We start from the raw sequence: 15,514 nt of genomic DNA, 5'->3' as shown, positions 1-15,514 counted from the left end.
AATTCCTCTGCGTACTTTGGTTTCCTCATTCAGTCCAAAGACATGCATTTGGGGTTAATTGGTGTTTTTTTCATACTCATCTGCTCCACTGACCATATAAATATCCACATCTCTGAGGCAGCAGATCTTGAGGACCTTGTAATCCACTGTGCTGTTACTGTCAAACACCCCACCACTCGCTATACTTCAACTTAAATGTATGCGCCTATTTCTGCACTACTTATTCAGAGTTGTTTACACCCAGCTCTATGTGGTTCTCCTTTCCCTTGAAATGTTTAAAGAGCTTAGAGGCATTTACATATAGTGATCCACAGCTACTGTAGCGCGTGCAAAAGAGTTAGGAACTCACTGTGTGAGTGTATGTGCATGTGACGATGTGAGAGTTCGTGGACGTACGTGATTAGAGAGTAAACAGGCTCTCTGGTGTGGGCCTAGAGGGAGACACTGAAAGTGAGGGTGTATGTGCGAGTGAGTGTGTCAGGGAGAGATTGAGTGTTTTAATTAAGGTTGCAGACAGATGCTGCGGAGAGGAGTAAAAACAGCCAGAAGGGACCCAACACAGCGGGCTCCATCCCCCCTGTCACACATACACACACACACACACACACACACACACACACACACGACCGTCAAGCCTCCTGTTGCTCTTACATGGTAAATGAACCTCTTTTGGGCGAAGTGTGTGTAACTTCCCTGACCAATACACACATCAACGCACTCATACATCAAACTACCTGTGCATTCCACCGTGTGTGTTCCCCATCTAGTTGTGATATGAGCTGCTGCGCAGCGGTGATCGTGTCCTGAGCTTTGGTCACATCGGCTTCCAACTTAGCTGCCTCTGCAGTATGACACTGAAACCTGAGAAAAGAGGAGGGGGAAAAAGTCAAGGTATGTTAATGAGTTTGCTTTAGAGTCAATGGACTTGTGTTTCTTTGTAGTTTGTTTTCATAAACGCATGATAGACTATGAGAACGTGATTACTTAATGCTGAGTAAGGTGAGGAGAGGCTGATGAGGGACAGTGCATGGAAAACATCTCTCAAAAATGAGATCATGGCATGAACATAGTTAGATGTAAGAAATAAATGGCACGACTTTTTGGTTGAAGGGGGAGGAAAGGTGGGAAAAAGTGCAACACTAAAGACCATGGAAGATCAGTCAGACTTGTAGTGTGAAGCTCGATAAATATGGAAGACATCAAACTCAAACCACTTTTATTTCATGATCAGTCGTTCTTCACCACCGTGTTATACAAAATCAATAAAGCTGATAGAGGCGAGTAAAAACCTGCAGTCACAACTCTAAACCGACCAGTCCAGCCAGCTTAAAAAACAGTCACCAAAGCTTCAGGCATTATTGACTGTTTATGTCAGTGGTTTTATGCTTACATAGTGGAGGGATGCAACCAGTCAGGAGAGGGGGAGGGAGCGGGGGGTTGTGCGTGCGTGCGTGTGTGTGTGCGTGCGTGCGTGCGTGCGTGCGTCATACTTCTCTTTCAACTCGTTGACTTTGGCTCCAACAGAGTTCAGCAGGTCCTCAAGTTTATTCTTCCGATTTTCAGTTTTTCTGAGGTTTCTGATGATATACAGAGAAAAAAAAAAAAAAAGGAAAATGTTTCCCATTTGTTTATTTTTATCATGTAGAGTGCAGTGATATCCACTAGCTATGTCTGTCCTCAGACGAGCGATACCACAGACAGAATGTCATCTATTCTTAGGGGTACTGTAAATCTCAAAAAGTCATTAACAAAAATTGTGATTACTAGTCATATTCTTTATCATTTAAATCTCTTGTTTTTAAAAAAAAATAAAAAATGTTCTCATTATACTGCATATAGATTGGATTATTTCTTTTGGGTGGCTGGCATATGTCAATGAATAACGGCAGTATAGGCTATTTTGCGTCATAATTTTTTCATGTTTTTGGTAAAATAGTCCTCTGCACTAAAGTGTGTGTTTTTTTTTTTCCTTATTCCAAAAGTCACATCACAAGATTAACAACAAAAAAAAAGAAAAAGGTTGGGTGAAAATTTCAAGCCACAATTCAGATATCAGAAAATGTAGGCTATACTATGTTTCTGATTGGATTATGATCTCAGTGATTTAAATCTGTGTCAATAAATTTGTTTTTATTACTCACTCATAGAAGAAGGCTTCATTAGTTTACCATTGTTTACAATGAGCTGACTTTAGGGGACGGCTCAGTAAAGATCATGCAAATGAACTTCTGATAATGGGAAGTACAAAGTGTACAAAATACACAGGTTGCACCCGGATATCTGCAGGTAAAGAGTATAGATATATATCTGGGGATAAATACAAGAATTGTGCCCATTTAGCACACACTTGCTTATCATAAGCATTAAATCTTTTTAAATGTAAACACTTGACTTTATAAAGTGCATCTGTTTGGATTTGGAGATATTTTTGTACAACCAGCAGCACTTAAGAAGTGACGCATTTTGTTGAGTTGGTTATTTGGGGAATTTAAACACGTAACTAATTCTTCATTTTTGTGTGCTTCTGACTTCTTCCTTGTGGCCACCAGTTACTGTGTAACGTTGCAGTGATGAAGTGAAAGATGATACGTTTTGAACACGGCCAGATCTACAAAGCATCTTGTGTCATCTTCTCTGGGGGAACTTGACATAGATTCACTGAATAATAAACATCCCAGCAGTGGAGCTCACACTATTTTTCCAATTCATCTGTTGACATTGCTTGCAATAATAACACATTTTCAATAGACTGTACATATTTCTCATTCGTTAACCTAGTAAATATAAATGCTGTATGTTGTGTGTTCGTACTCCATTAGCCCGGCCTGCTCTCTTTCCAGTGGCCCTATCCTCTCGAGGACAAAAGAGTACTGGACGTTGGCTTTGACCCAGGCAGCCAGGGGAGCAGCTGCAGCACTTGCTCGCTTTGCATTCTGTTCATAAAACAACCACAGCTCAAGTTAAAAAAACAACAACAAAAAAACAACTGTTGTGTTACAAGAAGAAAGGCACAATCTTCAGACACAAACAGAATATAGATCATCACCGGTTGAATAATATCCAGCAACAGAGCATGTCATTCTCATTGGTACCACTGGTAGCTGACCTTGGGGTCAAAGGAGGCCTTGTTCCTGCTGAGCAGCTCTTCCACACTCTGACGAATCTCAGGGGCGATGTTTCTGGCTTCAAACGTCACTATTTCCTCCCTGACACCGCGTTTCGCCAGGAAGCTACGGAGAGCAGCAGGAAGATGATGTTTGTGTGAGTTCGTCGTTACGCGTCATGGCAAAAATTAAAAGAAAATATCAGTTCCTGCACGTCATGAAAAAGTACGGGAGAGACTGGTGGAATCCGTTCACGATCACAAAATTCTCGCTTGAATTCAACTAAGTCACAAATAGAGATGACTGGTTCCATCCACTTGTTTCTGTGTTATTCCTTCCTTTCTTTTTTCTCTGCATCTCACAACATCCCATCACATCCTCACACCTCTTATTCGTGACCGAGAAGATCCTTCCAAGTGGGGAACTCTTCCTCTATCTATATATCTAAGGTCCATTTTTCGGTCCGTTCGTTTCCACATTCTTGCCATCCCACCCTCCTCTCACCTCTTCATGCTGACCCAGGAGGTGTCGAAGATGCCCATCAGCCTCAGCACCCCCTCCAGGATGTCTCGGATGACATCAGGGGGCATGCGGAGGGAGCGGATCTCAGACAGCGCTTCGGGCTTGATGTTTCCAACTGCCCGCTTTGCTTCATCCACTAAAGGCTAGAAGGCACCAAGGGTAAGCACAGGAGTCAAAACAAATAAATAAATAAATTAAATAAAAACAAGAATTTCGAGAATTAAAAGTGTGGAAGGGTTGTTTTGAAGTAAATGATAAAAAGTGTCACAGTCTGAAATCTTACTTGTACTTCCTTCAGCTCATCATCTATTTTGGCTTTTCTCTCTTCTATCGTGGACACTTCTTGAGCCATTTTCCCTTTGATTTTTTCCATCTCTGTCTTCTGGTCACTGGCATTCTGTAAAGATCCACACATTTTGTAAACATCTTGCCAGAACGTACTGTACGTTTCCTATAATCGAGTAACCTTAATTCAAAGATACAAGCGGGTACGTTGCGAATAAGTCAATAACCACTGTCAAAACTTAAATACAGACGCAGTTCGGCTGCCGTGTGGTGATCAAAGATTTCCTTTAGGAAAAATCTGAATGAGACGCACATTTAGGATGAAAAGAGAGAAGAGAAAGGACTATTTGACAGCATTGGTTTTCCCACACTTCCTCTCTTTGACTTCTCTATCCCGGAAATCTATTTGCATTATCACCTCACATCTTCATCCAAACCTAATCTCATCATTGACTTTCTCCCCATCCTTCCAATTCTCCACGTCAGGACTTGACCCTTTGCTATAACAGTGTGCACATCCCTCACTTTTCCTTCCAACTTCACTGCCTCAAAGTGTTTCTGAGCCCCAGTCACTTCTTCTACTAGTTTGTTTCTCCTTCATCTGATGGTCCTACTCTTCCTCGGTTTTTCTTTCCCGCTGTCTCCATACCCCCAGGCAACTTAGCTGCTGGGGATGAGACTAGTTAATTAACACTCTGCAAACTGACTCCACAGACAGTTTATTTTCCCTTTTCTACTCGCTTTTAATCCTTCCCTCGCCCTCCTCTCCATCTGACTCAAAAAGCACAGTGGAAGACAGGACATCATAGCTAATGAAGAGAATTCAACTTTCTCTTTTTCCTCCCCCACACATCAATCCATCCATCATCGAGAGAAAGCCAGCGGGAGGAAATGGAAACATTGCTATCAGGAGACAGAAAACAGTCACACAACAAAACAAATGTGCATAAACACAGACAAACAAGACAAACTGCGACTTCGCAGTGGAGAAGAGAAGAGAAGAGAAGAGAAGAGAAGAGAAGAGAAGAGAAGAGAAGAGAAGAGAAGAGAAGAGAAGAGAAGAGAAGAGAAGAGAAGAGAAGAGAAGAGAAGAGAAGAGAAGAGAAGAGAAGAGAAGAGAAGAGAAGAGAAGAGAAGAGAAGAGACACGGAACCCTGCAGACTGCTGCCCTCGCTGCCACTCTGACAGTGACACAAATGGAAGAACAAGCCTCCATATGTACGCAGGCGGCACAGACATACACACCTGCATGGAGGTGGTGATTTCCTGCAGGGCAGAATCTGCCTCCTGTTGTTTAGTCTTCAGTAGTGCACTCTGCTCTGCAGCCCGCCTCTTCAAATCATCAACTAATGCTTTGGCTTCATTCAGTTTGGACACACCAGCCTGCAGACACAAGTCAATCGATACCATGAGAGAGATGAAATATAACGCTGGAGTACTGTATACACAACCTTTTTTCTTTTTTTATCACTTCCGAGGGTTGACCCTTTATCGTCGGGTTACGATAGTTTGGTAAGGTGCATTTCTTGATAAACAGAGTATTACATAATTGTGTTAAAAAATGTGTCCTGATTAGATCCATTCTTGTCCTATTCAAATACAGTTTTAAGATCTGGATAGTGAACCCTCAGTGGGTTTGGGAGAGAGTTTATTGAATCTAAATGGTATATATATATCACTTGATGGTTACTGACTTGGGTTAGTCATTAAAAAAATAAAGCATTAACTGCAGATATGCCCAAACTTGAGTATATAAAACGTGGGTAAATATCACACTTGTGAAATACACAGTGTATTCCTGGATTTATATGTACCAGATAAGTAAGATAATGAAAAAAGTAGTGCAATATTGGCAAATTAATAATTAATGCTTCTTTTTTTCAACAAATAATTTTCTTCATGTCTACATGTACCGATACTTACTTATGTAAGCTTCCAACTGAATGTGTTGGTTAAAAACATCCAATTTCCTTGTGATTCTGCGCCATGTCGTACAGCTGGTGGTTTACCTGTAGGTGCTGTTGTCTGGTTGTGAGCTGGTCTTGCTTGCGACTGTATAATGCTGTGTAAACATGCAGAAAGGCCATGTACTGGCTCGGTGTAGCGCCATGTTCTCTGCATGACTCATGGACCATCAGGAACGAGCGGCACAGGTCCCCTGTCCAGAGCCTGCTGGGAGGAAAAGATGCATGTTTTGTATATAATGTATGACCTGTTCAAAGGACATGATTCTTTCTCAGCATTATTTTTGGCACTAAATCAAAATATATATATATATATATCCAGGAATATCATATTCAACACAGTAACATTACACAAAAAGTAATTTATAAAACCACTGAATCACTTGTACTGATAAATAAATAGAAGTCTGTCCAAATCAACTTAATACAAGAAAAAAACGTATCGTCAGGGAGGAAAATAACCAGAATTATTAAATAAATCGATATGACAAGTCACACATGAAACAGGTTCAGCATGAATCAAGACAAGATTCATCAACACATTATTGACTCGATCTTACTGCAATACCAACATGTGCTTACCTGAGCTTGTCCTTTTACTGCCCTTTTCTCTTTCATTTTCCTCACCTCCTTGTTCTGTTTTTGCCAGAAGCAGCTCAGGAATCTAACATACAAAGACAAAGACAAAGACAAAGACACAGACACAGACACAGACACAGACACAGACACAGACACAGACACAGACACATACACATACACATACACATACACACAGTCAGGTTTAGATAGAAGCCACTGACATGTTTGTTTCTTGCAGGTTCCACCGGCATAATTGGCATACAGATCTGCCTTAGAGTCCGTGCAGGTAGGATGTCTAGAACTCTCCACATTCAATAAACAGTTTGCGCTCCAGCAGCCATTAATAATATAATATCAAATGATCTGTATTGTGTTTTTCATTGACCTTCTTCATGCTGCTTTCTGACCATCCCTCCATCCACTGGACTGAACATTTGCGGTAAAAAGCTGGGTTGCTCTCACAGTTGATTGTGAAGTTGGTGTTGGAGCAGTCCATGATCAGAACAATGTGGAGATTCTGCTGGATTCCTGTGTGGAATATCAAAAAAAAAAACAACAATTAAATCAAAGGTTTTCGAGTTGAGGATTGGTGAAGAAATTCATTAAAACCTGAAGGAAAAAATACAGAATACGATAGTATGAAGACAGGCACTTTTTTTCTGTCACTGACACTGCCAATTTTCACTTTTACCTCCTTGGTGGAGCAGTGGCAGAGAGCAGGGAGCTCTTTAGTGGGCTTACTTGGACAATAATAGCGCTATTGATTTGAATCTTTTGCAGCAACTTCAACCTCATAGTGGCATTGCATTTCTACAGCACACAGACTACTGCACAGCAGGGGTGCAGAAGATTCTAGTCAAATACCATCACATGGGAGAAGAGAGAATCATCTATGAAAAGAAATGACTCATGCTGTTGAAGAGTTGTGAGAAAAGCACATAATGCAGCATAAAGGGGAGACAGACAAGGGAACAGAGAAACTTTTCTAACCTCTGCCTTGGGACTGCAGATAAAAAAACAAAAACCTCTTGGTTTAGTTTTGGCACATTTGAGAACAACGCTCATCATTGTGCACTAAGCCCATTAAATAAACAAACCAATACATGAAAATGCTGCCTATATAACACTGACTGTAGGAAAAGTAGTTGTAGAGTGGTCCGGTAAATCCATCCTGAGAGGCAGCATCTTTGAGGGAGGAGAGTAGCGGTTCCAGTTCCTCCGGAGAATACAGACCTGGAACTTCCCCTGAAACATAACGCACGGAAGCAACTCTCAGATAAAGCCAAAGTGACACACATTAAAACTCCAACCTTTGTTGACAGACTCATGTGGTTTTTAAAACTGTGGGGTCTTCTTCAGGTACTCCAGTTTCCTCTTATTGTCCAATAACTCATGTTTGATTTTAACCAGTGACTCCAAATCGCTCGTATTGTGAATTTGAGTGTGTGTGTGTGTGTGTGTGTGTGTGTGTGTGTGTGTGTGTGTGTGTGTGTGTGTGTGTGTGTGTGTGTGTGTGTGTGTGTGTGTGTGTGTGTGTGAGACTCTGTTTCTCTGTGTTTGCCTTGTGAGAAGACTCACAGACTGTAAATACTGTAAATACAGATTTTTAAAACATTTAGTATTTCTACAGATGGACGTTACATTGGAAAAATACTTCTTTTGACTATTTAAGTAACTTTGATAAGAAAATCCATACATTTTATGTTGCTGCAGAAAAAAATAAAGCTAAATTATTTTAACATAAAGGCAATAAAGCAACAGAACAGCTAGTCCAGCCAGTCTAAAAGGTTAACAGAACTGATTTCCACCAGCACGTCTACATCCCACTCAAGTCTGGATTCCAGTATGTATGTGCAGTCTGCTATTACCTGGCATTGTGTAAAAGCACAACTTGTATTAGGCGATATTTCAACACAAAACATACCTGATGACAGCAGACTGTTCACCATCTCTAAGAAGGCTGGATGGACAAACTGACAGTCTTCCAACAGTAAAACCACTTGTTGGCCATCCAGACCTGCCAACTGCATCACCTAAACATTCACAGGCACAATATATACTGTATATTAACACCCCATTTCCTTAAGCAATTTCGTCTGCTTAGTTCAAAGTGAAAGTATCCTGAAACAGGAAATATCTCATTGTAAAAACACTCACAAAAAGCACTTGAGGAAAATATTAAGAAGAACAAAACTGCAGGTATAATCTGATTATCTCTAAGAACATTCGGCAAAAAAATAGTACACTCAGCATAATGTGAACCGTTTAAGGCTGATAAAATCTTTTCAAGGCAACCTACTCTTACCATCTTGAGGTCATTGTTGAAATGTTTAAGAGAATATCCACGAGAGATTTTAGGTGTGAACAATGTGTATCCATGCATGTGTGACACCAGGCATGTGGCCGTGTGCCGACCCACTCCGCTGCGCCCGGCCAGAAGCAGAGAGCCGCCGGGTCGACTCAGGACTCGGTCCACTCGGGACACAAAGTCACACACTTCCCAGAACAGGAGGAGATCCAGCTCCTTGTTATCACGGCTGTACAGGACTACTCCCTGGAGGAAGACGAGAGAGGAACACACAGGTGACGAGGTAAACTGCAAAAACACAAAAACTAAGAAAGAAAAAACTGAAAAGAAAAATATTTGAACTGCAGATCTCAGTATTGCAGTTAAAGAGTCATAAACATATGGTTCGTCATCACATACCTTTTGGATAACCTGCTTCAGGTCAGTGGAATTCAGTCGTGCAAGTTGTTTACCATGAGGAGGCAGAGACAGACCTGGAGCCATGACGGCCCCTTCAGAGGCTCCCCATGTCACATAGAACCCATCTGCAGGTTGGAAGATATCATAGACTGTGACATTTCCACTAATGTCAAACTACACAAGTGAGACCACATTCACAACAAAAACTGAAGAAAGGTTAATATAACTTTTTTATTATTTATTTATTTTTCTTGGACATATTATTAATAAAAACATAACAGGTTCAATTGAATCTAAAACACAAACGAAACAGAGGCAAGTAACTTCAAAACTTCATGTCCTGCCATGGTAGAATGAGTAATTCACATTTGCTTCAATGTAAATACATGCTATTGTCACACTCACATGGTAATACTCCTAGGAGCTACAAGCAGGAAACTACAGTATACTGTCTTTTATTTAATGTGACGTAATATTAATCAATTAACTTTTAATGAGTTGGTCTTTCGCGTAAACGTCGGATGTGATAATATCCTAAAAACAACATTGTTTTTCTTGTTATTTGCTCCTCTTTTAGATCTCTATCATGGAGTTGCCAGTATCGTTAGTGTTTATTAAATAGTTTGCCTTGCTTAAAGGCATGACATACACATGCATCTCAAAAGATTAGAATAATATGGAAAAAATTATTTTTCCTATGATTTATATCAAAATGTGAACATTTCATCTAATTCACATTTATCAACCGTTAAATGAAATATTTCAAGCCTTTTTCAGGTCTTTTTTTTTTTTTTTAAATCAAGCATACAAAAATAGTATCTGATTAGTGGAGAGAAGAAAACTTTTTAAAGTTATCAAAAATGACTGAACATCTATTGGATGAGACTACACAAAACATGAGCAGAGAAATGACTATATGCAACTTTCTATGCATGGCTGTCAAAGAAGTTAAAACACAGTCCAGTCAATATGAAATGGGCCAACAAGAGTACACACCAGTACATACCAGTCATATTGTCGAGGGCGTCAGAACTCCAGTCTCCCCGTATGATAGAAGCCAGGATGTTATCAAAGGTGTGAAGGTCTTTGGAGGAAACTAGCCGGTCTCTGAACAGCCTCCTGGCCTCATACGCCACCACCTCCAGCACGCTGTCTGTCACATTAGATTGGGCTATAAAGGGGGAAATGAAAAGCACACGCACACGCAAGGCTGAATAAACACCGAACAAGTAAAGCAAAGCTTACAATATTTCACACATGACACCAATAAAGTTTGTACATTCTGGATAAATCCTGTTTGAGCACAACCTCAACATTCGGTATTCAGCATTCGCCTTTGTGCTGAAGTAAGATGTGGTGAGAAAGATAAGCAAGTTTATGTGTCAGTGGATTCATATAGCAACATTTTGGTGGCTCTTTTAAAAAAAAAAAATGGACAGCAAGCCGTGTGCATGTGTGCGTGCGTATTACATTTAGAATTTTGCTTGAACGGTCTAATAGAAATAAACAAGGATGTGCTGAGGCTATGAAAACCCAGCTGGAGATGCCAGGCATCGTTAACAAGGCGTTTGAAGGCTTTAATATTCTGTATCTTGAAGCCTTTTGGAAGGCTGTGAAAATACAGCAAAATGGGAGGAGCAGGAGCAACCTGACCAATGGCAAAAATGCATTGTTCGCTGTGCGCACGAGCATGTCCAATCAGGCAACTGTGTCCTGCTACTAATAATAAATAACATTAACAACAGTTTCAATTATGAACCTTGCAATACATTGTACTACATTGTGGTAAGGGTCATCTTATATTTGGAACAATATTATTACTAATATGACTATGACTACTACTACTACTAATAATAATAATTGTAATAATAATTACAATAACAATAATAAAATACAAATAAAAATGATGGCTGTTTTTGGAGGGATCTTGAATGGCTACTGCATCTTACAGGGTGTGAATAAATGTACTCAAGTACCTAAAAAAAAACCAAAAAGAACAAAAGTAATGCAACCCAAAAAGAAAGTGCTTCAGGGACACGACAGATTCATGGTCCAACAGACCAGTGGTCTTAACCGTGTCTGTCACATTATATTAAAAGTGCAGAGGACAGCCAAACAGAGACACACTTCACACTCACGGGATTTTCATTGGTGTATTAAAATTTAAAAAGTGCTTCAGTCCTGCCAAGTTGCTGTGATAGATTGTCCAGCTGTGTTATATGGCTTTCATTGTTCAACAGCCACTTCCATAAAGAAAAGGCAATAAATTTATATTTGTTCTCAGTTGTTAAGGTAGGTAGTGATGGAAATAAAGTGCAAATAATGTGTTACTTTTTTTTTGGGGGGGGGGGGGGGGGGGGGGGGGCATGTAAAAGGACATGTGTTATGTGAAAATGTGTTATTTTGAACATCATAGACATGTATCGATCAGATCACTCCGAAATACATGAAGTAGGTATCCAAACAGAAACGGGAGTCACCAAACTGCCCATCCACGTAACGAACTCCACCTCATTAATTAAAGCTCTTCATTAAGATTTAGAAGAAACCTTAAATGTATGCAAGTAAAAACAATGTTTGTGATCATGCTCCCTCGCATTCAGCACGGCAACAGAAAAAACATGAAGAAAGAAGTTTGTTTTTTTACATACCAATAAGAAGGTAAGCCGCAAAGAGGGAGAAAAGAAAGGAACAAGTCAGGAGTAAGTCAAAAAATGATGAGTATAGGAAAGGAGAAGTTTGTCCGTTGACGTGTTTAATTAAAATAAATGATTGGACTCACTATCACAGCGGGAACACATTGCGGAGGGAGAGAAAGAGTGACAGTGGGAGAGATGAAAGGACAGCAAAGGGAGAGGGTGATAAAAGAGGACAAGACAGACAAGTGACAGAGTGGAGTTGGGGAGAAAGAGGACAGAGGAGGACAGGAGAGAGCGGAAAAGTGGAGGAAAAAAGGTGAGAAGTGGAAAGAGAAGCTCTGAGAGCGTGAAAGCATCCTGACAAGAAATTAAACCACCTGGTGCTGTCTGTTCGATTCTGGCCTCCAAACCAAGTTATTAATCCAATCCGAAGCATTTCTTTTATTCAAGAGGAAATAGGGGCGGTGGTAGGAAACTGACGGAGCAATTCATTTAAGTTTTTGTTTTCAAAAAGGGTCTCAAAAATGTGAAACAAAGCTACTTTCAAACTAAACCAAACTCTGATGTGTGACACAATAAAGGAAAAAGGCTTGAGGGGTCTTAATGTCCTTACTTTACCATTTGAAACAGACTGTTTTTGGCTTCTACGAGTAAATAACAATATATATATATGTCTTTATAGTTTTATCATTTCAGATTGATTAACTTCCATTTGTTGTCGAATTTGTGTGTGGCACGAAGGGGTGACGTGGGTTGACAAAATGGCGATTGTTGTGCTTGCTGATTCATCTGGTTTGTGCCGGAGTTGTGTCACATCACTACATTTTACATGATTAGAGGTTGTTGTTTTTTTTTTTGTTTCAATGCTCCTTTCCATCGGCACACCAATTGGGACTCCTGATTTTTTAAAGAGAGACGGCATAAACTAACCGCTTATTTAATTAATCCTAACTTTGTGTTTATTTGTATACAGAGAAAAAAAAAAAAATATGTGCATCCTTGCATGTGAATTTGCATACCTGCAGTCAGGTCATATCGTAGCAAGCTGAGTACCCACTCTGTGAGAATGCAGGGGGTGAAAAGGTAGTGGCTATGATCATCCACAGTGAGCTTGGCTTTCACCTAAAGAGAGAGAAACAGAGAGAGAGCAACATATCTAAGTATACTTGTATTAAAAAAAATATATATATATATTTTTAATCAAGGAATATCAAACTTGGATATCCCGTCCATGCGTATTATCATACTGGAAGATCAAGCAAATATGAACAGATCTGTTGAATCTACGCTTATTACTGTGATCCCAAAAACCACAATATATGACAGATAAGTGGGCAAACTGTCAACTGGTAATCTTCAGGGTTTTTTGACATCTTCATCACCCCATAAACTTCATCCACATCGTTCTGTGGCGCGAGCAGAAGCATAGCGAATGCACCTGTAATTGTGTTTCTTAATCTGGAATATACACTGCTGCTACATGGATGAACACGGTGTCAGATTCCGTACCTGCTCATAGAGCTGCACAAGAGAACCTGCCAGCTGGTGTGTTTTCCCCGTGCTGGCCCAGGCCGCCTGGCTGCCCAGGCTGTGCTGGAGAACTGGCTGCAGGTAAGCCGAGTAGATAGTCTGCAGCTGCTCCCTGTCAGGATAGCTAAACCCCGAGACAAGGAGGCAGGGAAACAGTTTGGAGAGAAAAACAAAACCCGTGGCAGGATGCAAGGTTAGAGGGAGATTACCAGTCAAACAGGGGAAAAAAATGAAAAGCGATAATTAGACAGTAAATGTCAGTTAATGGAGATTTACTATACAAATGTTATTAGATTATAGTCAAGCCATGCTTTTAGAACTAAAAGTTGTAAAAGTCATTTGTAAAATGAAATTGTCCGAAAACCAAACAAATGATCTGTTCCTGAGCCCAAAAATATAGCTTTTTATCAAACATTTTAGATACATTATATAAATGTGTAAACACATTTGTAATTTTCTATTATACAAAACCACCTGATTAAAGATCGAATGGCCTGAATGGAGGGTGAAAGGTTTTCATTGGAAAGGGGAGTCCGCGTACGGTTCTGGAGTCTTTTTCTTGCCTCCAGAAGTTTCAACTTCACCCGAGCAGAATCTGCCTGTGGCTGCCTTCACCAACTTTTCTGAGGCCCCGCAGTGAAACAGCAACAATATTGCCAGTGCAGTAAGCCGGACTCAATCAAAAACTACAGCGGCAGATGGCCACAGTATTCATGTTGTAGGTGTAGGGCAGCCAGGGCATTCGTGGGGTTAAAAAGTTTGGGTCTGGAAAGCAATTTGTTCCAAACGTGAAGCGTTCAAAAACAAAGGTTTGATTGCGTGTGACACGTTGACCTACTTACTCTACGGTGCAGAGGCGGACTATGGAGGTGAAGCGGGAGGTGAGTGAATGGCTCCCGACAGAACCCCCCGTTGACATGGAGGCCACCACCTGAATGTTCTCCAGACTCACCCACTCCAGATTTTCATCATAGAATCCCTTATATGTCAACACCTGGACAGAGTTGGAGAAAGAGGCTGTCAAGACATGACTGTCAACTGACATAACTGATAACTGAAGCCCGAGCCTGGCAGAGGGTTGTGTCCAGCCCGAGGGATGACCTTTAGGGTACATAATTCGTGTTTTTGTTTTTTTTTGAAACGACTGTTCAATGCACAACAACACAGCAGTACATTTGAGTTTTTGTTACGTAAAGGTCACCGTGCTACAATATTACTGCTCTTGCTGTGTACATCTTGCAGTATGTGCAAGCTGTATCAATATCAGTTTGACACCACGAGCTGAAGTCTCTCGTCTACCTGTTGTAGGAAAGCGGTGAGGTTGCTGGTTCCCCATTTGTCCGGTTTGGGGAGGTTGATGTCTTTCAGGTAAAGGACCAGATTCTCACAGTCCTTGGGTCTGAACACTCTACCAGTGTTCGAGCTGAGCAGCAGACATGTTTGGCTGAGCTTCTGCAGGACGTGGCGGGATGAGGTCTGGGCGCTGCAGTGAACCACAGCGACTTGGGTGGAGCGAAGTCGAGAGAAGGCATACCGCAAGAGCATGCTGCACAAAAAAAAAAAAAAACAACAACAAAAAAATGAACAAGCATCAAGATATAGACAAGCACTTCTGAGCAAATATATTTAAATATGTGGTCACATTTTGGCTAAATGTCTCAGTGCTGCAATTCCAAGTCGTTTTCATACAGTTTAAGGATGAACGCTGGAAAGCAAGACATGATTTAGAAGAGGAAATGAGTGTATTTAACAAAAGACGCTCTCGGGATCTCAAGACAAATATTTGAAAGAGGATACCTGAAGGCAAAGACAGACAGTATTGAAGTAAAAGTGCAGCGCGCACAGACTTCTGTGATCTTTTCAAAGATGAGCGACTGTATTAATTACATGTTGTGGGTTTTTTTAAGCAGGAAAATAAACTGACAATCTGCCATACTGCCACACTGACCTTTCAAAGACAAAGTGAGGCACGACAAGAGGGTGAGGAAGGAGAGCCTGAGTGAGAGCGACTCAGCTGGAGTGTAAAAGGCAAACTGTGTGACCCATGTTCTTTCAGCCCCTTGGGGAGGGATGCAATTATTTCTGAGGCAACAACTCAGTGTGTTCACAGGCACAAGACCGAGCACATGCAACACTCATACATGCACCCGGAGATGTGAGTTGTCGGTGTCTGTTCAAAAAAGG

At 40.8% G+C, this 15,514-nt stretch overlaps 1 protein-coding gene across 1 annotated transcript in view; it reads right to left on the bottom strand.

Moving 5' to 3' along the window:
* The window catches only part of dync2h1 (dynein cytoplasmic 2 heavy chain 1), a 101,753-nt gene that overhangs the window by 61,956 nt on the left and 24,283 nt on the right, over window positions 1–15,514 (bottom strand). Inside the window, 20 exon segments of the mRNA XM_080460502.1 lie at window positions 735–861; window positions 1,491–1,577; window positions 2,812–2,933; window positions 3,107–3,230; window positions 3,609–3,769; window positions 3,910–4,023; window positions 5,157–5,294; window positions 5,921–6,072; window positions 6,075–6,080; window positions 6,458–6,539; window positions 6,840–6,982; window positions 7,586–7,699; window positions 8,379–8,487; window positions 8,760–9,008; window positions 9,162–9,286; window positions 10,168–10,332; window positions 12,820–12,922; window positions 13,310–13,454; window positions 14,173–14,324; window positions 14,630–14,876. Coding sequence (XP_080316628.1) covers window positions 735–861; window positions 1,491–1,577; window positions 2,812–2,933; window positions 3,107–3,230; window positions 3,609–3,769; window positions 3,910–4,023; window positions 5,157–5,294; window positions 5,921–6,072; window positions 6,075–6,080; window positions 6,458–6,539; window positions 6,840–6,982; window positions 7,586–7,699; window positions 8,379–8,487; window positions 8,760–9,008; window positions 9,162–9,286; window positions 10,168–10,332; window positions 12,820–12,922; window positions 13,310–13,454; window positions 14,173–14,324; window positions 14,630–14,876 — 2,665 coding nt within the window.

The sequence above is a fragment of the Lipophrys pholis genome (genome assembly GCF_963383615.2).
Source record: "Lipophrys pholis genome assembly, chromosome: 3".
NCBI classification, from domain to species: domain Eukaryota; kingdom Metazoa; phylum Chordata; class Actinopteri; order Blenniiformes; family Blenniidae; genus Lipophrys; species Lipophrys pholis.
This window is presented reverse-complemented; position numbering and strand designations above follow the sequence as displayed.